General features: G+C 43.1%; 1 protein-coding gene across 1 annotated transcript; it reads right to left on the minus strand.

Moving 5' to 3' along the window:
* Positions 1 to 5,657: 5,657 nt before the first annotated feature.
* Msc (musculin) lies at positions 5,658 to 8,551 on the minus strand. Its single transcript, XM_004842058.4, has 2 exons — positions 7,765 to 8,551; positions 5,658 to 6,814 (listed from the first exon to the last, which is right to left on the minus strand). The coding sequence occupies exons 1-2, from the start codon at positions 8,323 to 8,325 to the stop codon at positions 6,728 to 6,730; spliced, it is 648 nt and encodes a 215-aa protein (XP_004842115.2). The 5' UTR covers positions 8,326 to 8,551; the 3' UTR covers positions 5,658 to 6,727.
* Positions 8,552 to 22,270: the final 13,719 nt, after the last annotated feature.

Below are 22,270 nucleotides of genomic sequence, written 5' to 3' on the forward strand. Positions count from 1 at the left end.
TGTGTTATAGAAGCCATATAATCAACCAGTGCATTTTGCAAACCAACTCTCCTGACCACTCAACTCTACTTTGACAGTCTAGTCTGACAACCCCCATGTAACCACAATGTGTTGCTTCTCATGCAAATCAATATTTAGAGATTTTTCAAAACTCTGCAAAGATCAACCCCTTCAGAGAAGAGCTGCCATAGAACCACATTCAAAGGCTCAGATGTTTCAGACTCAAGGAAAAGTGAGAGACTTGAGGTAGTCAGGAATATGCTTGGCACTTGCTCAAAGCATGCTAAAGGAATATGTAGGTCATCCGATGTGACGGTATTGACCATCATTGCCTTTACACTAACAGACTAACATTTAACTGAGCACATACTTTATGCCAACACTGTGCTAAGCATTTTGTATTTACTATTACACTTAATTTTTACAACGGACTACTCAGGCAGGACCGATTATGTTCTCATTCTGCAAGTGAGAGAACTGAGGCTCAGTGAGTTTGAATCACCTGTAGGACTCTTAACCAGCACATGACACTAACCCTAGCCACTGGGTCAGGAATGGAGGCCCTGGATCATTTATAGTTCCTTCCGATATGCCCTTCTCCCCTTTGCCCAGTTCTCCTCTGATCTCAGCTCCTATATCAGATCTCTGAGAAGTCCTCCATGACTATTCAAGGCTCGGTCTTGTGCCCTTTCTCCCAGGGTGCCACCTTCTCTCGTAGTACTTGGCACACTACTTCAATAACGGTCCATTTGTCCACTTCCCCTCACAACCTTGAGAAGAGGCAACTGGCTTGTTCACTTTGGTCTATACGTCAAGGTCCTGGCTCACAGCAGATGATGATGAACAAATCATTTATTTATTCTTGAACACATGGCTGATGTGAAAATTGACTTGGCAATATGTTTTGGTTAACAATTGTTGAGTAACAAATTTGGCCAAATTTTGTGGCTTAAATTAACAACTATATTACAATCTCTCATGATTCTGTGGGGCAGGAATTAGGGCTTTGAGGAGACATCTCATCTCTGCTCTCTGTCCTCCATGACTTCTTCATGCACCACTAAGATGACTCCAGATCTGGCTAGAGGGGCACCACTGAGTTCCTATGACTGGGACCACAGTCTTCACTGCCAGCTAAAGTCCTCAGTTCTCTCCCAGGCATTCTCAGGGCCTCTGTGTCATGGACTTCACTGTGCTGTCTCTTTGGGAACATGCCTGGACATTAACAAAGCCAGAAGTAGCTAGTCTCCAAGGCATAGGTGCAGAATGGGCAGTCACTTCCATCACCCTACCATTGGTAAAAGTGAGTACCAGGACAAGCCCTAAACCAGAGCATGGATACCAGGGATCCACTGGGGATCATTTCTGGCAGTCAAATAGCCCATCATTTAATAGACCTACCTCCACCCCATGCCCAGATGTCAGAGAAACTTTTCTCCTTAGTGGCAAAAAATAAAGGTCATTACTAGAAAAGTAGGTGTGGCATAAAAGAGCAAGGTGATACAAGTAGCAACAAGGAACGGGTGGGGGGTGGGGGGGAATTTGCAAATGAGGATCAAGAACACCTAAACTACTGTAAAAAGAAAGGAAAGAGAATCAAGACTTCAGGTTTTTAAAATTATCATTTATGGACCCATGGCCAAGTGTTCAATAAGAGGCTCTCATTCAACTGCACTCTCAGGATGGTCAGTGAAGCAGGATTATTTCTGTCTCACAAGAGAGGTCAGGCGCTTGAGGGCACAGAACTAGGAAATATAAGACAGGAACAAGGTACTTCTGACATGGCAACTTGTGATCTTTTCTTTAAAATGAGTTTTTAAAATTCTGAAAATAATATACAATTTTTAAGTCAAACAAAAAAAGTATAAAAGGTAAAAGCCTCTCGCTCCTTGTTCCTCACTCTTCTCCCCTTCCACTGGGATGGATTAGTAGAAGTCAATACAGATCTTTTATTTTCACCAGAGAAGAGCTCCTGCTTTGAAGCTTTTCATGGCCCGAGAGCTGGTGATCCAAATCTTGGATCCAAATCACAACCAACAAAGGAGAAGGAGAGATGCGTTGAGACAATGGACAACTAAGTGCTAATCATGTGTACACTATCACACATAGATTTCTTTCTCTAGCAACTTTCTAGACCTTCTTAGAGTCATGGGTTCAGAGAATTTCTGTGGATCAATTTTCACTGTTGTGGGAGAGAGAAGACAAACCATACAAAAATCAAACAGAACAGCGATAGAGTTTAGATGGTGAGAGGTTTGTGAAAAGATGTAAATCCCTTGGCTGCCCTTCAGTGGTTGGAGATGCAAAGTTCTCACCAATAGGAGATGCAGGCAGGTGCTCAGAGCCAAAGGGAGCCATTCCTGTGGCTTCTAGGGACTTTTCCCACAAGATACTTAACAGTGAGACGTTGATTATGGATTCACCTAGTTTGGCCTTTTCAACCGTGAGTAAAATAACTTCCTGAATTATTGTAATTTTTAATATTTCCTAAAGTATAATTAAAATATCTACTACAGACTATTAGAATAAAATGTGTTCCTATTGGCTGTTTCTTTTTTATAGGCAGGAAATGTCTTTATCAGTTTTTCATTTTTGAAGCATTTATTAACAGGAGAATAAAACAGTGCCTGTGAAAATGTCTTTGTAAACTGAAGGCGTCGTTGTCACCATCTGTTGAAGGAGTCACCAGACTAAAGTGAGATGGGACTTGAAGGTCAGTGCAAAAGAATATGCACACAATCAATTCAGCACCCACAACCAAGAGAAACGCCTAAGTGTTTCAAAATTACAGGGCCAAAAACATTTCTTTTGAAAATATTCATCTTAGGAAGTGTCTGTGGAAGGGGATTTTTTGTGCTCTTTGGTTGAGTCAGAATCACTAATAATGATGCTTTAGTCCCTCAGAAAGCCCCCTGAAGAGTATTTTTCAGTTTACTCATTTTGTTTGTTATTCAGTGCTTTTCTACATCCTCAGACTTTCTTTGTGCCATATCTTCTCACAGCAGTACAATCAGAACGATGGAACTCTGCATGTACTTACTTCTCCTTCTCAACCCCTGCCACATTTTTGCCCAGTTCCCAGACTCAGATCTCATTTTTCCAACTCAAATTCCTAGGAAAAAATGATGAGAAGAAAAATCGAGGAGGGCTTTCCAATGGTTCAGGGTGCTCCCAGAGCACACCACAGTCATGCCAGACTCAGAAAAGGCCACTTTAAGATGCTTAGGCCTCTCCCAATAGCAACCTCTGCCCAAAAGCCCTACCAATTTATATCCATTGCTTCAGAATTACTAGAAATTGGCCATTTTCTCTCTTTCTTAAAAAAAAAATAATGTAAGTCTTGGGACTAAACTTTTTATGGAAATCATAGAGCAGAGAATTTTTGAGAAAATATATTTTCTTCTTTGTTGGAAAAGAAAAATAATATATTTATAAAGTGGCCATAAAAATAAGCTTACAGGGCACAATACCAGCACTTTGTGCACAAGGGGGTCTGTGAATTAGACCTGGAGAGAAGTAGAGGGAAAAATCTGTGCCTTTGCTCCTGAAATGCCTAAGGGAATATGATTATAAAAAAATATTTTAAATCTCATTTCTTTACTTATGAATATTTGCGCCCCGATATTTTCTTGTTTACTCCAATACTTGTTCTCATTTCTATTTACTATAAACGTAACTGTTCTTTCCAGTTTTTCTATCTCTGTTTTTCTGTTCATCTGCCCTTGTGAGACACTTTTTAGTTTTTTACAGTGGGATCCTGTGATCTTGAAACTGGACCCAGTTTTTTGTTTGTTTTTAAAACTATGTTGCTCAGGCTGACCTCAAACTTTCAGCTTCAGCCTCCCAAGTAGCTGGGATTAAGGCATGTGCCACTGTGCCCAGCTTTGGACCCAGTCTTAAAATCTGGACTCCTGAAAGCATCCTGCTTTGCCTGTTTCCTCTGGATGCCTCTGGACATCCTTTAGTAGCCAGTATCAAGTGCACTGCTCACAGAATGTTAGAAGACTGGCTTGAATACACTATGCAGTGGTGGTAAACCTTCAGCATATGTGCCACAGTGGACTGTTTATATCACGGAAAACTCTAAAAGAATCATCATCACTACAATATGGTATTCATTCCTGAGGCAATCTTCCAGGTAGGCACTGTTATTGGCCCACAGTAGATGAGAAAACTGAGGCAGAGAGGGGGTGTTAACTAACTTGCCCTGTAGGGTAGCATAGCTTGGGTTTCAAGATGGGTTCTTTAGACATTCTTGTTTTCTTTAGTCAACAGACCTAATTTGCTCAAAGATTTGGAAATGACCTCGACTAAGGTCTGGCCTTCAGTAGTCACCCCACCCTCAAGAAGCTGGACATTCAGAACTCAAAAGTTGAAGTGCTTTTGACCACACAAGGGTTTCCTACCACTAGTTTCAGTTCTTCCGGCTCCCTTTTGCCGAAGGTCCCTGGTGCTACAAGGTCCAGTGTAATTCCCATCTTCCACTCCCAGCTGCGTATCTGGTAACTGAAGAATGGACCCTAGGGCCAGATCCTGACTGAGTTCTAAACAAAAGCTCAAAAAAATGATGTCTGAAGTCAGCTCTCCAGAGATTTTATTCTGTTTATTTTTTTTTGGTTTTTTTATTTTTTTGTTTTTTTGGTACCAGGAATTGAACTCGGGTCTTTGCACTTGCACAGCAGGTAGCGAAACCACTGCGCTAAATCCCCAGCCCTGATTCTATTTAATTCAAAACAGGAAGTCACACTGGATACCTCTCTCTCACCTCCTAAAATCCAGGTGCATTTTCTCTCTCTGGTCAAGAAAACTGCTTTTTGACTTTATAAATTAGCAGGCAGAATCCCAAATTGGGCCATTGTTTGAGCAGTTTTATCCTTCACTGTTTTCTTTTTTTGGTACCTGTACTTGTGCTTGCACAGCAGGTGGCGAAACCACTGAGCTAAATCCCAGCCCCCTTAACTGTTTTCTAAATGTTGTATAAAAGGGTTGCTTTTAAAAAGGACCAGCTTTTAAAAATTATTATGGAGTTTTCCAAGTTATTGCAGTGAAAATTTAAAAAATAACATAGAAAATTAGGTAGTGTATGTTAAAAAGGCCAAATAGTTTTGGTACTGGGGATAGAATTCGGGACCCTGTGCTTTTGAGGCAGGCGGTGGTACCACTGAGTCAAATCCCTGGCCCTAAAACAGCCAAATAGTTTTGAAAAAAAGATTTCTGCTGAAATACAAATTGTCTTCTTACATATTTTTCTTCCTGTTAGACTTAGGACCTGGTAGAATCTGGTGGGTGGAATGAAGGGGTTCTTGAACCTGTTTTAATTGTAAACACTGGAGTGTGCTTTAGGCTGAGAAAGGCATTTAGTGTGTGTGTGTGTGTGTGATGTGCACCTGAGAGGCATACAGTCATAAAGCTGATAGCCTCTCGAGGCAGTCTGGGTCTCAAAAACCTCTTGGGGGTTTTATTAGATCTCCAGTTCTCACTTTCCCAGAATTCCTATCATGTCGAGGAGAATCAGAAATAGAGATTAATAAGAGTGACATTTGGAAATGTGAATATGACTGTCCCAGAAACAATGATCCAAATGTCCTGTCCAAATGCCCTGTCTCAAATGCTTGTCCTGCCCCTTTAAAATTAACTTTGAGACCAAACACTCTCAGTAAAGGGCAGCAAAGACCACATTCTGATGCCCCCAAGGGGATACAGTCTTCACAACAAGTTTTATTGTTCATAAAAAAATAAATTTATTTACATATGTTAATTACTGTGGAAGTGCAGCCTCAGCAGTGTGTTGCCCAGAAGCACTGTAACTAAGGTCACACAGCTCCAGCTGCCTGTGGTGAGCTGGCCTTCCAGGAGAAGAACTTGAATGCCTGAAAGAAAGTGAATACCTAAGACTGTGTAGGGGAAGGGATGATTGCCTTGGAGGGGCAAAGCCTGTTGAGGAACTCTTTGGAATTCCAGAGAGGGAACTGCAGTTAGCAGCCTGAGCAGACAGGGAGGGCCCCAGGAGAGGAGCCACTGCAGTTAGGACCTCGGGAGTGGGGAGGCTGGAGCCTAGAAGGGGAAAGGGTGATGAGAGAAAGGAGGGAGCTAGGAAAGAAGACCCCAGCTTGAAGAGAGTGGCCAGTCAGACTCAGCAAGAGAGCCTAAGGAAGGCAAACCCAGCCTGGGCTGGTCTCTGAACTAGGCCTCCACCTTGCCCGCCCGTGGAATAGTCAGTTTGGAGAGTGCTGCCTGGCAGGCTAGAAAACTGGCCCAGATATTCCATTTTCCTTTCTTTGTAACTTAAAACATGCCCCAAAGTGGACCTCACACCAAGGCGCTGTCTTTTAAGAGGACTGGTAGAGAGTCCTATTTTCTAAGGGGCATGAGGCCTGGGCTGTGTGGAAATCTGCTCCGACATAAATGATAAATCTGACTCCGCTGGAAACTAACCCTAACCCTAGGGTCAGGTGGTGTAGCCCTGGGCTCAGGTGGCAGCCCGGGGTACAGCGCTGAAGATCCAGGTGGAATCTGGGTTCGCTTGCTCTCCACACAAATGGAGGCTCTTCCTGGCATCGTGGCCCAGACCCTCTGCACCTCCATTGTCCAGTTTGAAGTTCCAGGGAAGGGAAAGGGCCCAGGAGAATCCAGGGAAACTTTCTGCCCATCCTTGGTGTTCACTCTCTCCTTGGCAGGCCCTCAACGCTTCAGTTTAATAATCCCATCAAGTGAGTCCGAATCCTATCTAAGCAGTGGTTCCACATAATCTGTTTGCTGCAGAAACGTCTTTGGTATCAGAGTCCGGTCGTCCAGAGACCACGAATGGCCATGTCTGTAAAATAAAAAAGAGTGTCAGGCACTGCTGAGAAATCACCATCTCAAACAGAAACCACTCTCTTAGGTGAACTCCAGAAATCAGCTTTCATCGGCATTCTAGAAATCTGTGTATCTTTTCTCTAATCTGAGGCTGTGATCTCTTACTGGATATTGATTATGGCAGACATTCGATATCCATTCACAGTCCCTTCTGGTCTGGTGCACGAGATGATTCGGTGAAACTTTGAGTTTGGGATTTTGTCCTTTGTTTAATCACAAACACAAGACTGGGGAGGCAGAGAGAGAGAGAGGGAAGGAAAGAGAGAGAGAGAGGGAAGGAGGGAGAGAGAGGGAGAGAGATTGAGAGGGAGAGAGGTAGAGAGAGGGAGGGGGGGGAGACAGTCCAAGTAGCAACTTCTATGGCTGGGATGTGATCTTTCTTTCCCATCCTGGAGAGCTGGCAGGTCAGAGAGGGACTTTCCTGACAATCTGGTCTATGGAAACTGCTACTCACACCGATTAAAAAATCCAAAAGCTCTTTTACAGAGCTCAATTTTCCCTCCTTCTTTAAAGAAAGTAAGGCTTGCTGGTTCAAACCTGCCAGGCTCTTTTTTGGAGAAAGCTGGGTGAGGGAGATTTGTTATTTAATCTGCAACGGGGTAGTAAACTCAGTTGGAACTAAGATTTATACCGGAAGTAGGATGTTAGTTAATAGCTGTCACTGGGAGAAATACCATGTACAACTGATCAGAATCAGGGGAACACAGAAGACTGGATGACTCCTTTCCAGGAAATGGGTCGGCCCCTCTTCCCTTGATTTGGGAGAAACTAAACTGGGTTTCCCATTACTAGTCCCACAGACCTCCCTTTTGGATACTTTCTTGCAGGCGGCCCCTCCCCGGCGCCCGGGAGCGCTCTGGTCACCTCCTGGCCTGTCGTCCCCCGGGCCAGGAGCGGTTTCCTTACCAGGTTCACTGGGTGTACGTAGCCGTTTTCGTAGCGGTCCTCCTGGAGCAGCTGCCGCAGGTGCGCGATGTAACTGGAAGCCAGCCGCAGCGTGTCCAGTTTGGAGAGCTTAGTGTCGGGAGGTACCCAGGGAAGGCTGGTCTTCAGCCTGGAGAAGGCTTTGCTCAAGACTCGCATCCGGGCGCGCTCGCGGGCGTTGGCCGCGTTCCGCTGGGACTGCTTGCACTCGGCGGCCGAGCCCTTGGGCAAGAGAGGCTTTTTATTACAGCCGCCTGCCCCACCACCTGCGCAGCCGCCCCCAGCCACACGGGGCCGCTTCTTCTTGCAGCCTCCTAGGTCGCCGGCTGCGCCCAGGGCGCACCGCTCCTCGCCGTCGGGGTCCTCCTCCTCCGCCGACGAGTTGTCACTGGGCGAGGCGTAGCTGAGCTCGGTGCCGCGGAGAGGCTGCCTCTTGGAGGAGGCGGGGACCGGGTACCCGCGCTGCAGTCCCCGCAGCTCCATCTCTTCGGGGTCACTCACCGAGCCCGTGGACATCTCTTCGTCCCCCGCGCCCACGCGCATCCACCTTCCTCCTCCAGGGCCAGTCTCACAGTCTCTGCCTTCCTCTCCTAGCCGGAGGCGGGGCCCAGGGAGAGCTCAAGGAGAACCGCGGACCTGGGCCGGCAAGCGCTGAGCGGTGGCCGGAAAGCGAGGTGGGCGGTGAGAGCGTGCGCGCCCCGCTGCTGACCCGGGAGAGCCGGGCCCAGGAGTTGGCGCCAGGATCCGGGCTCCGCACGCAAGACCGCGCGGGCTCTGCCTTTTGACAGGACTATTTATCTGTACTCCGCGGAACAAACCACACCAGGCATAGAAGAGGGGGTTGCAAAGGGGGACAAGAGGTGGGGCAGGGGCGTGGAAGGGGTGGGGATCGTGGTTCTGCGCCGGAGGAGCGGCGGTGGGGGCGGGAGTCCGGGAGCGAGCGTCTCTCCAGAGCGGAGATCCCGGCCCAGCCGCCCGTCTGACCCCGGGAGGTCTGTGAGAGATAAGTGTCCTGTGGAGAAATGAAAAGGGAAGCTTTGTTTCTACCTACCGCACCTCCGCCCCTAGCCGATTTTAGCGGAGGCCAGAAGATTGCCCAACACTTAGAGGCTGCAGAATCAGTATCCCGACTGTTGCTTCTGTTCCAGTTTTTCAACAGAACTCAGTTTTTCAAGTTCATCACTCAGGATGTAGAGTTGCTCTTCCAAAGCTCGTCTGCCAAAAGGGAAAAACCAGAACAAGCAATCAACACCAACAATGCCCACCAGTTATTTCTCATTTGCCTGCTCCATCTTTTTTTTCTTCCACTATAGTTTTCTGATTTAAACGGGGCTTAGATTGATATTTTTTCGTTTTATCTTCCAACAATAGCTATAACTTGCTGTTATTTCCGACTTTGCAGACTCACTAGCGAGTAAAGAAAACAAAAAGACTCAAAAAGCTGTGTTTCAAATCCCTGGCCAGTTGGTATTCCAGAAGCTCTGTGCCTCCCTGCCGCACACCGCTGGACGTTGTGTTTGTTATATCCCACTGTCATGAGAGTTTTCTGCATGATTTTGCTTGAAAACTCCAATCATCTGAGAGAGGACCCTGCCCTAACGCTTTGAGTTATAGTGTTGGGAGTGCATTATTATTTTCAAGGCCGCATTGAAGAACAAGCTCCCAGAGAATGAAGGTGAAGTCTGCCAAATTGTCCTGTCAGAATACAGAAGGGTAAAGCAACATCTAGAGTCACCACATCTCATTCCAACCAAAAATAAAACGCCGTGCGTGTGCGTGCTTGTGCGTGTGTGTGTGTGTGTGTGTGTGTGTGTGTGTGTGTGTGTGTCCCCACTCCAAGGGAACAACAAAATGTCGGGTCTCATCTTTTCCTCACTTTAAGGCTGCTGTGAGTTCTGGTCCATACTGAGTTCTTCCTTCTGAAAATGGATTCCAATCGCCAGACACTGAGGACCTGCTGTACTGTGAGGAGCCCGCTGAGGAACTAAACCCTGGCCGGGCTGGGGTGCGGTTATTAGGGTTTACAGTGAGGAAACTTGGGATTTTGCGCCTGGTTTTGTTGTTCACCTGCCTTTCCCCTGGAAGTCCGCAGGCCCCCAAGATGAAGGCTGTGAGGGAATGGGTGGCTGCACGTCTGTCTGTCATTCCCGGACAGAGGAAGCAGAAGCCCAGGCCAACCTTGCTCTGCCATTCTCACAGCAGAACAGATGCTCCTGGCTCTGCAGCAAGGCGCCTGAAGTGCTGCAACAGGTGGCTGCCCAGGGCTGACTTCATCGCTCCGGCTCAGTCCACCTTGTCACCGGGCCGTGCCTCCCTCTTGGGGGATGTTTCACGAGAACCCTCCCCTGGCTCTCTTCAGAAGTTTTCTTCTGCTGTCTTTTGTCTTTGGCTGGGGAGTGGAGATGGGTTCATTCTGGGACAAGTTAAGTAAAAGGATCCTTTGCTGTGGTTCTCTCTGGCCTGAGGAAAGGCAGGAATATTTATTTGACAGAGCATGGAAAGCTTTCCTGGAGTCCTTGAACTTGAACTTGACTCCAGGTGAGGGAGGGGAGAGAGACAAGGAGGGAGCAGGAGGGGGCTGTGGGGAGAGCACAGGCTAGCTCTTTGCTTGGCCTGTTGATGACTGCAGGCCATCAGTACAAATACATAGTCACACATTAGGGGCAAGCATATAGGGTTTAAAAATCTGGATTGTTTATACAGGTGCAGAACAAAGTCTTTAGAAAAGATTAATGGTGGGGAGAGCACGACGTTTCTCTAAACAGTCGCAAAAATTGTACCCAGCCTTAATGCTAAGGGGGTCATTTCTTAAGAAACTGCCTGACCCTAACAATTGGGCTTATTATTTCAAAGCATTTCCCTTTCTCTTCTCTTTCTCTTTTTCCTTCCCTCCTCTTTCCCCCTTTTTCTTCATCTTCTCCCTCCCTTTACTCTCTTAAGAAAGTCAACTGTTTTATTTTTCTTTCATTTTTCCTCTTTTTTTCTAGTTTTATTTTCTTTCATTTACTCTTTTTTCAAGTTGCAGATGTGTAGTAAAGATTTAGAAATGTATCATATACACTTCGCATTAATATATAATGACAGTTTGCAATATCTGACATTTGTCACCTCTTTCATGATTTTCTTTCTCCAGAGAGTTGAACACTGTAAATATAACTATTTCTTTTAAAAGCTATATTTCTTTTATTGTTTTGATGTTAACGCACATTATAAGTGAATAATAAAGCCTCGATTTTTGTATTAAAAAGCACACTGATTCAAGCATGGTGGAACATGCTTGCAATCCCAGCTACTTGGGAGGCTGAAGCAGGAGGATCACAAGTTCCAGGCTAGCCTGGGTGCCTTAGTGAGACTCCGTCTAAAATAAAATCTTGTAGATGCATCTTGAGATCATAATGTTAAATGAAATAGACACACAAATTTAATATCCCATAGTTTCTCTTATATGACAAACCAAAGTTATAAGTAAAGAGAAAAATAAAAGATAGATAATAGGAAATAGGGAGATAGACCTTTCTCAAATGAGAAGGGGGCAAAGAGATGGAGGGAATAGGGAAGGGAAGGGATAGGGAATGAAAAAAGAATTAAGATGGATTATCGATTACGTACAAGTCCAAACTTCACACAAGGAATGTAAACATTCTACGCTGCAAATATGTACTAATAAAATTAAAATAAAATAAAGAATATTGAAACCAATTTCTATTTGGTTATGCTTTAAAAACTTTTAAATTCATAGCAGCTATATATTGCTCTTTATCATATACATTATGAGCCTTGGAATTATTTAGCCATGCACTGTAAATATTCAGTGGTGGGTAAGTGGGGTTGAAGTTACATTATGAAACAAATGATAATACATTTGATGTAATACAGAAAGGTGCCCAATATATAAAAATACTTCAAAATACAGAATTTTTTAAAAAGGACAACACAGTCAGGTGGTAATTACAGACCATAGAAAAAAGGGCCTTTCCCTTCCAACTCTATAACACCCCATGGCTGAGGAAGTCTGGAGGGGAGATGGACTGAGGGATAACGGATAATTTGGGGATTAATCTCGTGGATTAACTGTGTAACTACACATTGTGCCACTCCTGTCTGCTTCTGGTGAGGTGTATTGACCCTGAGTCCCACCCTCAGAGGGCGCATTCTAAGGGAAATCACAGTAGTGTGGGAAGCCCACATTACATCATGTTTGCCTCCCTTCACCTGATCATCTGGTCTGTGTCTCCACACGTACCTGACCTTGAATAATCCCGCACTCCCAAGCACAGAGAGATACTTCTGGATGGGTTTCTACAGCCCTTTGTCAGAGAAATCTTCACTGCCAGAGGCAAAGTTTGACTGCCCAGCCTGGATGCTCAGCTCTGAAGTGAGGCCCGGCTCCGCTACCCAGTTCTTGGGTCTTTTCACAGAAACAATGGGATTAAAGTACTATGCCCAGGACAGCAAGGTGATGGCTCCAGCCCATGTGATGTGCCAGCCCCGTGTTGTGCAGATCATGTGGTGTGTGGGCCACATGCAGGGTGCAAGATGAAGACTGGCTCTCCCCAGACCCAGGCAGTTCTTTAATCCTGTACTCAGTGTGAGACTCTGGGTCCCCTGCAGGTCCAGACCAACCTGGGGTCACCAAGAATGTTGCCACTTTCTGGCCCGAGGAGGAAGGGAGCTCCCCTCCCTTCACCACACTGGCAGCCATGTTTGGCCTCTGATGGAAAAGAGGCCTGGAGGGCAGGAGGCACCTGTCACACCTGAAAGGACCTGTCCTCTGCTGCTTTTAGGTAAGAGTTTGATAAGATTTGTTTTCCTATCCTTCCCCTGTGCATCTGTAGAGACACCAGTGCCCAGTAGCATCAGGATTCTGGAGGCTGCAAGTAGGTAGAAAAGCTAGGGTTAATAATGAACACTGGGGCTGTGGCAGAGGAGGGAAGGTGATGATAACATTCAATAGAGATGTGATTCTCTCTGCCATTTGGGACAGAAGAAGAAAGTCCTCATTTACTGTCTAGACAGCTCAAAATGTGGGTGGCTTCAGGTAAACATTTTTAAAGCATTGTCTCTTAGATCTTAGAGACCCCCAAGTCCCAAGTAGAATGTTATGTATCTCCTGCAAATGACTTTGAATACCTGATTAGTCTGGCAAAGGCAACTCAGCTCTCTGGAAGAAAAGGCCGACTCGTGAAGGCCCAGGTAGGGTGCCCGTTTACATAGTTCCTGGTCCTCAGCAGTGATGTCAGAGAATCTGAAGGATGTGCTAGTCCGCATTAGTGAGGGCTGTGGCTCATGGATCTGAGAGCAATCTTATTTTAAAATATCCTTTGAGGCATCTTTTCATTCTTTGGTAGAACCAAAGAGAGGTCCCTCTTGAGGATTTCCCCTCTTTAAGTACTTTTGATTTTTATTGGCAATACTTGGAAGCCTGAAAATACTCTGTTACTGAAACACCTCTTGAAATTGTGCTCATAGCTCTGGTTTCCAGTGTGCCATCTCAAATTTTGCTCGATTTAACTGTACAGTTAGTAAGAGAAAAATGCCACCCTACCATACAGCATTCACTCGAAAGAGCCCTTTCTGCTGTGTACATTAGAAGACACTGCATTTATCACCTGAGACTCAAACAACTTTCTTTGGCCACTTGCTCACCTTCTTGGAGCTTGTTTCTCTGTGGCTAATCCATTGAGGTGGTGAGGTTGAATGAGACTGCCTGTATGTAGGCTCCTCTGGAAACTTCAGAGGATTGTACAAGTTACTTACTATATTAATGGTACCTAGAGTTGTTGGCAGGGCCTTATTCTTTTCCTATCTTCTCTCCCAGTTGTAGACACTGCTCAGAGTACTCTTATGTGAGTAGCCCTTCAACCTTCACCCAATCTCAACCCCATATGGTTCATCTCCTATGGAACTAAACACCTCCTGGTGCCAGAAAGAAGTTTTCATACAGTAGGTACTGTGCGGTGTCAGAGAAGAAGGACTCTGTTCTTTTGGTCAACCAGGCTCTTAACCAACTCTTCTATAGGAGATAGGCCTAAATTATTTGCATTATATGAGATTAACTTCCTTAACCCTTCACCCCCAACCCCCAACTATGCTACAAGAACTCTAAAAGATCATTAGAGGATGGAGATGTTTAGGGCAACGTGCCCAGTTTTTCTTGTTTTTTAAAAAAATTTCTTTCTTTTTGGCTTATTTGTACTGCTCTCCTAATTAGTAGAAAAAAGGGCCTGCTATATTCTTCCTTAAGGTTGAGAACTTCTGCTAGGAAATAGAAGGAGGTAAAGTAGTCTCATCCCATGTTTCATCCCCCTACCCCATTCTCATTAGCTCATCAAATTTAAGAAGCTCTGTTCAGGAAAGAGAGGAGCAGAATTAAAATAAATAAGAAAATAAAGGACTATACTATAAGCTTAGTGAAGGCAGCGACTGACTGTCTTGTTCATATAGGTATACCCAGTGTCTAACAGCCCATGGAAGGAACTACCTACATACTTTATGATGAAAGATATTCACACACAGTGCAATTTGTACCCATAATCAATGGGAGACACAAACACTCAATATTTGCTTTTCATTCAACAATTTGATTTATTTCTGTATGTTCTATCCGGCTGCCTATACTTTGTGGGACCCAAGTATATTTCTTCTTAAGTGTAGATGGACTTCTAAAGGACATTCCCTATCTCACCTGTAGTTCATTTGCCCATTTATCATGCACTGTGCTTATCGCAACTCCAAGAGTAATTCTAAGAAACTGAAGAATTACATTTATTGTAGCTCGATTTTCAGGACTACTTCTAGTAACACTATTTTCTTCTTATAAAATGAAATCCATCTGTAAGTACAATTTGTAACTTTTTTCCTGTTCGAAAAAAAATTTCTACATTTTCATAAAATTTCAGGTTTTCACAGACCTACAATGCCTCCTTAAAAAACTATTAAGAAGAGAAACAGCTTAGTGCAGAGCCCTAGAAAGTCCACAGATTTAATGGTGAACAGGGAAGAAGGCTTCAGAAAAAGAAAGGTAATAATCAGAGTGGTGAGAGGAAAACCAAGAAACTAGTGTTATTGAAAGCAAGGGAAGAGTTTCAGGAAATCACAGGTGGGGACTTTCAGTTGAGGTGGTCTGGTACAGTCAGATTTTGAAGGTTCCTCTGGGCACTAAACACAGTAATGGGAGCCGAAATGTAAAACAGAAGAGGACAATGTCTCATTGAATCACTATGGAACAGAAAGTGAATGCTGAGTGGGACGGGTGTCAGGCTAGGCTCCCTGGGCCTGCTCCTGACCTGAGCATCCAGGAGTTAAGTTCTTTTGCAGATAAAGGGAAAATATGGTTCCCTGTGTGGAAGGAGACTGACCGAGGTCACTGTTTGTAGTAGGATGCAGGAGCAGGTAAGGGAACAAAGGCAGGGTGGCCCAACCAGGACATCATGCTGACTGTTATGGGGTCAGTTTCACTTCACGTTTCTCTTAATTACAGGCCATATTTTCTTGCTTTTTTGAATACCTGGTAACTTTTGGTTGGATGCCAGACATTGTGAATTTCACCTACTGGGTCTTGAGTATTTTGGTATTCCTGTAAATATTATTGGCCTTTGTTCTGGGATGCAGTTAAGTTAATTAAAAATCATGTTCTCCTTTTGGGTCTTGCTTTTAAGATGTATAGAAGGAATCAGAGAATCCTTCATTCTGTTGCTATTCCCCACAACCGAGGCAAGATTCTCCTGAGCACTCAACTCAATGCCCAGTGAGTCATGAGATTTTCCAGTCTGGCAGGTGCAGGTGCTATTCCTGGCTCTGTATTGGTACGTAGTTCTATTCCTTTTTCTCTTTATTAGTGGTTCTTTCCTTCATTTCTGGTAATTTCCTCACACTCTTCTGATAATTAGCTGAATACTCCAGGGGGAACCTCTGCAGGTTTCCAGGGAACTCTTTGTGTGTCTCTCTTCTCTCTGGTACCCTTGAGATGGGCAGAGAAGCAACTGGCTCTCCCATTATCACTCACCTCTGCTCCCTGCTGGAGGGGACATAGCTTGGCCAGAGGTCATCATGATAACCCCCATCCCCCATGCTGCTTCTCTTTGCTACCCTTCACCTCCCAGTGGGCTGGGGCAACTTGCTTCAGTTTTCTCCCTGGATGTCTAGCAGTATCCTCTCTGGCAATCTGCCTGCCACACTCTGCTCCAAAGAGAGTGCAGTGGTGCCCCTCCTTCACTCTGGTCACTTCAGAGGCTACTGTTGCCAAAGGAGGGGCACCCTGGTTATGGTCAGAAAGAGAGGGATCTGGGCCCCTTATTTACATCCCCCAAGCATCACAGCTAGCTTTCTATAAGATTCTCTGGTTTCAGCCTGCCTCTCACTGACCTAGGCCTGCAGCTGTAATGCAAGCAGGACTCCCAGCCTTTCCTTAGGCTTAGTCTAAGAAGGCTTCCTCCTGTGTACTGACCCCAGTGTGCCACAGCACAGGCCCTGTTAAGGAAAAGATTTGCTTTGGAGTTCCTATAAATCTGCTCATGATTGATTTTTCAAGTAGCATGGGCTCTAAAAGTTCTGTAAATCTACTTGGAAATTTTATTCTGAGCAGTGTGGACAGAGCACCTGTTTCAAAAGAAAGAGGAATAGGCCCATGGCACAGTGGCTATCTGCTTAGCCCACCTGAGAGAGAGGTCCCAGTTCACCAGGAGCCTGCTCCATCCAGCCATGCCAAGCACACCAGCTGGGACCAGCCAGGAGGTGTGTACCCCTTGCCACTGGCCACCTCCACAGTGGCTATCCACTTAGCCACCTGGGAGCCTGCAGGACACTCCACCCCCCACCTCTAGCCTCCTGGCTGTACTGCTACCTGGTTCCACACTACAAAGACACAGGGGACACCAGACCACCATAGTGGAAAGTTGGAAGGATCATCACCTCACATCAGAACCTGGACTGTCTTCAGGGGAAGGGCAGCTGGAACCTGCAGTACAAACTTGCAGAGTTCAACCCTACAGGAGAACAGGGAGCTCAACTTGGGACTTGCCACCGGAAATCTGCCTGAATCCCCTGGGTCTGTGACTGGCTTGCTGAGACTCACTGACATATCTGCACACTGCTGCCCACATTGTCTATTGTGACAGCAGGCACATACCCTGAAGGAGGCCTTTCATTTTCATTTTTATTTTTTATTTCCAAAATAATTATTATTGGGGGTTTTTGCTATTATTTTTTTTTTTCCACTTTTTGCAAATTTTTAGATTTCTCTTCTTTTTTTTCTTTCTTTTCTCTTTCCTTTCTCTCTCTCTCACACTCACTCTCTTGCTGTCCCACATTGTTCTTCATCTCCCTTTTTGTTCCTCTTCTGGCCCTAATTTGGATTTCTTCTTTATTTTTCTTTTATTCTCTTTCTCCTTCTCCCATCTGTGTCCTCTGGCCTCACTGCTAACCTTCCCTTATTCTTCTCCTTACCTATTCCTCCCTCCCAACTCCTTCTAACTCCCTATCACGAAGGGTAAAATTGCTATATTGAAGAGTTTATTCACTGTAAACATATGTTGGGTTGGTCCTCGATTTTGATTTAATTCACACAGTTAAAGATGACAGATTAATAACTACAACAAAATGTCATTTTCTAAGATGTACTTGATGCTATGGTCTTGCTGATTGTATCACTTGAGCAAAGGTGTTTTTATTGATCTAGTCAGTGGTCCTTCCTGGTATAATGAAAATGAGATAGCTTCAGAGTCATTAGAGCCTCAAAATGTAAAGACCAGCTGTATCTGGAAAACACCTCTGAGAAGCAATCATTCCATAAGGGTTCTAATTACAAGCAACAAAGATACTTACACTAAGCAATTTTGAAGCATCAACCTAGGAATTCAACCAAGGACAGCACCAAAAACAAAAATGAGAAGACATTTAAGAAAGGCACAAACTCAGACTTCCCTCACCAAGGGTAAATTCTGGGGGAAATGAGGTGGAAAAGTCTGATAATCAACCACCTGGACACCCTGAACTGATACCACAGGAAGTAACAAAACAGATGAATGAGGGTCTAGAAAAATTCAAAGCAGAAATAATTTCCCACATAACTACAGAGATAGTGATCAGAGTGAAAGACATGATTAGAGGCTGTAGAACAAAAACAGATAAAAAAAACTAGATGAGTTCAGAAACATGCTAGAAGCAATGAATGCCAGCATGAGAAAGAAATGGAAACCATGAAACAGATTGAAACAGATATTCAGGAGATTAAAAACTCCATTCAAAGTATGCACAGCAGAAGAAGGGAATGTGAAGATAGAATATCAGATATAGAAGACAGAGTTGCAGTTAAGGACCATGAAAACAGAGATTTCTTAAAAATAGTAAGGGACCACAAGAAATCAATCCAGCAGCTGCTAGATGATCCAAAAAAGAATAACATAAGACTGATAGGAGGGCACAAAAAAACAGGAGAAAGTACAATTGACATAAAAAAACCATTCACAGAAGTAATAGTAGAAAACTTCCCAGACAGGTAGAGAACTGGACATACAGATAAGTGAGGCATATAGAACTTCAACTAGCCATGATCAAGAAAAATCTACACCTAGACATATAATGGTCAAGATCCCAGAAACCCAACAGAAGAACAGAATCCTACAAGCAGTTAGAAAAAAGAAACAAATCACCTGCAAAGGAAAGCCCATCAGAATCACAGCAGACTTTACAAAACAAACCCTCAAGTCAAGGAGAGCCTGAGTTGAAGTATTTCAAGCCCTAAAATAAAATAACTTCCAACCTGGACTGTTGTATCCTGCAAAATTATCTTTCAAAATCAATGGGGAAATTGTCTAATTCCACAAAAAAAGAACACCTAAAAATTTCATGAACACCAAACCAGCACTCCAAACAATTCTAAGCAATATCCTAGAAAAAGACAATAAAGGTCACAACTCCAGGAGGGCCTACAGAGTGAAGCCACCAGGCAAGTTAAGAAACTAAAGGGAATGGAGGAAAAATAAGAAATAAAAGAGACAACAAAAGTAAAACATCATGACAAGGATGAGTCAATATCTATCAATTATAACCATCAATCTTAATGGCCACAATTCACCAATCAAAAGAAGTAGACTGGCAGAATGGATTAAGAAGCAGAATCCAACAACATGCTGTATGCAAGAAACACACCTAACTCAAAAAGAAATTCATACACTGAAAGTAAAATGATGGAAAACAGTCCTCCACATGACAAGAACCCAGAAAAAAGCAGGGGTAGCAATATTATTTGCAGACAAAGTAGATTTGAAACCAAAACTAATTGAGAGACAAATATGGTCACTACATCCTTGTGAAGGGAAGAATCCAAGAGGAAGAGATGACAATCCTAAATATATATGCACCAAATATGAATGCCCCCAACTATACAAAACAAATATTAATGGACATGAAAAACCAAATAAGCACTAATACAACTATAGTGGGGGACCTCAATACCGCACTAACAGAAATAGACAGATCATCTAGACAAAAAATCAACAACAAATTTCTAGAACTGATCCAAGCTAGTGAACAAATGGACTTAATAGATGTTTACAGAGTGTTCCACCCCACAAAATCAGAATACACATTCTCTGAGGCTGCACACAGTTCATTCTTCAAAATAGACCACATACTAGCTCATAGGACATGTCTAAGTAAATGTAAAAGAAGTGAAGTTACCCCCTGTATATTATCAGACATAGTGCAATAAAACTGGAGATCAATAACATAAGGAACTGCAAAACTCCCACAAACACATGGAAACTGAATAATACCCTCCTGAACGACCAATGGGTCACAGAGGAAATTAAAGAAAAAATTAGACGATTTCTACAAGTAAATGATAATGCCAGCAATGCCAGTACAACATACAGGAATCTTTGGGACACAATGAAAGCAGTTCTACATGGGAAATTCATAGCAGTGAATGCCCATGTTAGGAAAACAGAGAGAATTCAAATAAATAACCAAATGCAGAACCTCAAGCTCCTAGAAAAAGAAGAGCATAACAAACCCAGTGCTCATACAAGAGAGGAAATTATAAACATCAGAGCAGAAATCAATGCACTGGAGACTAAGAATGATACAAAAAAAAATCAATGAATCAAAGAGTTGGTTTTGTGAAAGAATAAATAAAATGGATAAACCTTTAGCCAACCTTATCAAAAAAAGGAAAGAAAAGGCTCAAATCCATGCAATTAAGAACATAAAAGGTGAAGTCACAACAGACTCAGCAGAAGTCCAGAGGATCATCAGTACCTACTTTGAGAACTTGTACTCTAATAAAATGGAAAACACAGAAGAAATGGACAGATTCTTAGATACATACAAATTGCCAAAGTTAAATGGAGATGATACAGAAATCCTAAACACCCCAATTACAATGAGTGAAATTGAGAATGTAATAAAAAATTTAACAACAAAGAAAGCTCAGGTCCTGATGGCTTTACTGCTGAATTCTACAAGGCATTTAAAGAAGAACTATCTCCGTTATTCTTTAAACTCATGAAAGAAATTGAAAGGGAAGTAATGCTTCCAAATTCATTCCTGGAAGCAAGGGTTACTTTGATTCCAAAACCAAGGAAAGACCCAATCCAAAAAGAAAACTACAGACCAATCTCCTTAATGAACATAGATGCTAAAATCCTCAACAAGATACTGGCAAACAGAATACAGAGGGTCATCAGGAAGATCATATACCCTGACCAAGTCGGATTTATCCCAGAGATGCAATACACGTAAATCAATAAATGCAATACACTATATTAACAGAGCCAAGAACAAAAACCATATGATCTTTTCAATAGATCCAGAAAAGGCATTTGACAAAAATCCAACACCCATTCATGATAAAAACCCTACAGAAATTTGGAATAGAAGTTCTTTATCTCAACCTGATTAAGGCTACCTATGAGAAACCAATAGCCAACATCATACTAAATGGTCAAAAACTGAAAACTTTCACGCTAAAATCAGGAACAAGACAAGGATGCCCACTATCCCCACTCCTATTCAATATAGTTCTGGAAACATTAGCCACAGCAATTAGAAAAGAGAAATAAATAAAAGGAATAAAGATAAGAATGGAGGAAGTTAAACTGTCACTATTTGCTGATGACATGATACCTTACATAGAAGACCCAAAAAACTAGGCCAAAAGACTTCTAGACCTAATTGACAGATTCAGTAGAGTAGCTGGATATAAAGTAAACACTCAAAAAACAATAGCCTTCTTTTACACAAATAACAGACTCACTGAGAAAGAAATTAGGGAATCAATTCCTTTTACAATTGCATCCAAAAAATGAAATATCTAGGAATCAACCTAACAAAGGAAGCAAAAGACCTCTACATTGAAAACTGCAGCACTCTAAAAAAAGAGATCAAAGAGAATATAAGAAAATGGAAAGACATCCCTTGTTTCTGGGTAGGAAGAACCAATATAGTGAAAATGGCCATACTTCCAAAACTGCTATATAGATTTAATGCAATGCCGATTGAAATTACAACAATATACTTCACAGAGCTAGAGAAAACAATCCAAAAAATTCATTTGGAACCAGAAGAGACCTGGAATAGCTAAAGAAATTCTAGGCAACAGAGACATGGCTGGGGGTATCACAATTCCCAACTTGAAACTATACTACAACTCCACCGTGATAAAAACAGCATGGTACTATCAAAGAAACAGACCCGAGGATCAGTGGAATAGATTAGAAGATGCAGAAACAACTCCAGACATACTCAGCTACCTCATCTTTGACAAAGGAGCCAACCACCCTCATTGGAGGAAAGACATCCTATTTAATAAATGGTGTTGGAAAAACTGGATTTTTACCTGCCAAAGATTAAAACTAGACCCGTACCTATCACCGTGCACTAAACTAAGATTGAAGTGGATTAAAGATCTAAATATTAAGACAGAAACAGTAAACTTGCTGGAAGATAAGTTAGGTAGAACTCTTGAAGACATTGGCATAGGAAAAGACATTATGAACAAAACCTTAGTAGCTCGGGAATTAGCACAAAGAATCAACACCTAGGATCTCATCTTATTAAAAAGCTTCTCCACTGCAAGAGAAACCACCAACAGAACTAAGAGACAACCTACAATGTGGTAAAAGTTTTTTTGCAGCTGTACCTCAGACAAAGGGCTACTATCTAGAATATATAAAGAACTGAAAAACACCAGACCCCCCAAATTCAAAGACCCAATTCACAATTGGGCATCTGAAATGAACAGACATTTCTCAGACAAAGAAGTAAAAACAGCAAACAAATATATGAAAAAATGTTCAACATCACTGGTCATTCGAGAGATGCAGATGAAAACAACACTGAGATTCCACCTCACCCCAGAAAGAATGGCTGCTATCAAGAAATCAACAAATAACAAATGCTGGTGAGGCTGTGGGGAGAAAGGAACCCTTCTCCATTGTTGGTGGGAGTGCAGACTTGTGCATCCACTGTGGAAATCAGTATGGAGATA

Source organism: Heterocephalus glaber, unplaced genomic scaffold (genome assembly GCF_053883595.1).
Source record: "Heterocephalus glaber isolate CG9 unplaced genomic scaffold, H.glaber_assembly_v1.0 deba00001553, whole genome shotgun sequence".
Classification (NCBI taxonomy): Eukaryota; Metazoa; Chordata; class Mammalia; order Rodentia; family Bathyergidae; genus Heterocephalus; species Heterocephalus glaber.

Excerpts from the sequence above, each read along its gene's own strand:
- Msc (XM_004842058.4), bottom strand. The coding sequence starts at position 8,325 with ATGCGCGTGGGCGCGGGGGACGAAGAGATGTCCACGGGCTCGGTGAGT. Across the intron at positions 6,815-7,764 it reads ACGTACACCCAGTGAACCTG|ACATGGCCATTCGTGGTCTC; the intron begins GTAAGGAAACCG and ends TTTATTTTACAG.